This window comes from Pygoscelis adeliae, unplaced genomic scaffold (genome assembly GCF_000699105.1).
Source record: "Pygoscelis adeliae isolate BGI_AS28 unplaced genomic scaffold, ASM69910v1 Scaffold38, whole genome shotgun sequence".
In the NCBI taxonomy this organism is placed as follows: domain Eukaryota; kingdom Metazoa; phylum Chordata; class Aves; order Sphenisciformes; family Spheniscidae; genus Pygoscelis; species Pygoscelis adeliae.
The window spans coordinates 16,929,411-16,931,552 of NW_008825614.1; the positions used below are offsets into that span (position 1 = coordinate 16,929,411).

Consider the following 2,142-nt stretch of genomic DNA (forward strand, 5'->3'; position numbering starts at 1 on the left):
GGCATCCTGGCCTGTATCAGAAATAGTGTGGCCAGCAGGAGTAGGGAAGTGATCGTGCCCCTGTACTCGGCACTGGTGAGGCCGCACCTCGAATACTGTGTTCAATTTTGGGCCCCTCACTACAAGAAGGACGTTGAGATGTTGGAGCGTGTCCAGAGAAGGGCAACAAGGCTGGTGAGGGGTCTGGAGAACAAGTCTTATGAGGAGCGGCTGAGGGAACTGGGGTTGTTTAACCTGGAGAAGAGGAGGCTGAGGGGAGACCTTATCGCGCTCTACAACTACCTGAAAGGAGGTTGTAGCGAGGTGGGTGTTGGTCTCTTCTCCCAAGTAACAAGCGATAGGACGAGAGGAAATGGCCTCAAGTTGCGCCAGGGGAGGTTTAGATTGGATATTGGGAAAAATATCTTCACGGAAAGGGTTGTCAAGCATTGGAACAGGCTGCCCAGGGAAGCGGTTGAGTCATCATCCCTGGAGGTATTTAAAAGACGTGTAGATGTGGTGCTTAGGGACATGGTTTAGTGGTGGACGTGGCAGTGCTAGGTTAACGATTGGACTTGATGATCTTAGAGGTCTTTTCCAACATAAACGATTCTACGATTCTGTAGTCTTCATTTGCTGAGCAATGTCACCTGCTCACAGCATGTGTCAATAGAAAACTATTGATAATGCAGTAAGTCTAAATTTTCCATTTTTTAAGTCATATGAGTTCCACTGTGACCTCTCATGTTGTCTACACTGATGTAATTCTTTGAATTTCAGTAGAGTTACCCTGGAATAAAAAATTAATGACAAAGGTGACTGGGTCATGAAAAAAATCTGTCTTGAGAATACAAGGTTCACTATGGAAAAAGAAGAACTCACAGACTGAAAGATGAACCTTTCTCTTTTGTATCTAACAGTCAAACACAACTGGATGACTATGGCAGAATCTGTTCAGAATTACATTGGTTCACTGAACTGGGGCTATCGGGTTGCACTGAGAGAGAAGAACGTCACGTATGAGAATGCATACGGAGAATTTGTCGGGCCACACACAATTAAGGTAGTCCCTAGCCATGTTTGCTAGGTCTTCCTATAGTCCTTTCTGAATAGAGATGCTTTTCAAATAGAATAATTTTTCCCTTGGTACGACTGTGAAATACTCACTTTGGAGTAATACTTCGTCCACAGGCAACAAATAAAAGAGGAGTTGAGAAGCTGTACACGGCTGAGCGATTTCTCATTGCCACTGGTGAACGACCACGCTACCTGGGTATACCTGGAGACAAGGAATACTGCATTAGCAGGTAAAAACAGGGAGAAATATGAAGTCATTCACCGTGTGTAAATGTTTCATCTGTAAGAAAAAGTGGTAAAGCATGAACAGGGCTGCTTGGTTGCTGGTTTTCTTTCCTATGTAACTTTTTGTTAGGGGAAAATAAGCACAGGAGAATAGCTATAGACAGATTTTAAGGTGCCAAAAACATTGGTGTCTAGTAGACACCACAACACTGTGGGTGGCTGGCTAGGATGATTCTGTTTCTGACTGATAACAGCAGTAACCGAGAATACCGTAAATCACGTGTGTGTCCATCATAAAATTATTCATCAGCTCTGCCCCAGTTACAAGTACACCCACTTCCTCGCTATTCCTTATGGTCTTTCAGTTCACATACTGAAGTTTTTTTGGTAATGAAGAGCATAGTCTGCTTGGAAGAAACCTCCCTGCTCAAATATCAGGGAAAGCGGGAGTTGCAAAGCAGTTGATGTTTTGAAGCCGGTAGAAATGTATCTGTCTTCATGCATTGGGGCAGTCTTGAAACTCAACCTGATTTTTTTTCCAGCTACTCAGTGAAGTTAATTCAACCAGTTTCAAATGTCCGGTTAATTAATAAGACCAAGCAATTCTAGCACAAGTTTGACAAAAACATGTGATATGCAGATGAAATGGGTTTTCATATCAGGGTAATTTTTAACTTACTTAGTGTAGAAACAGAGGTTGGAATTACAGGCTTGCAAACCTACAGCAATGAAATAAATAACTGTCATAATCCCTGTGAAACCAAAACACCGTGTTGTATGTTTCCCTTCTAATAAGTAGTAGTGAAATTAAAGGCAACAGATAATATAGCCTGTAAAGTGGTGCTTTAAAAAACATTAAGG

The 2,142-nt window shown here is 42.4% G+C and overlaps 1 protein-coding gene across 1 annotated transcript in view; it reads left to right on the forward strand.

Moving 5' to 3' along the window:
• The window catches only part of TXNRD1 (thioredoxin reductase 1), a 29,427-nt gene that overhangs the window by 7,235 nt on the left and 20,050 nt on the right, over positions 1–2,142 (forward strand). The window contains exons 5-6 of the mRNA XM_009332958.1: positions 900–1,042; positions 1,171–1,286. Coding sequence (XP_009331233.1) covers positions 900–1,042; positions 1,171–1,286 — 259 coding nt within the window. The remainder of the gene's footprint in view (positions 1–899; positions 1,043–1,170; positions 1,287–2,142) is intronic.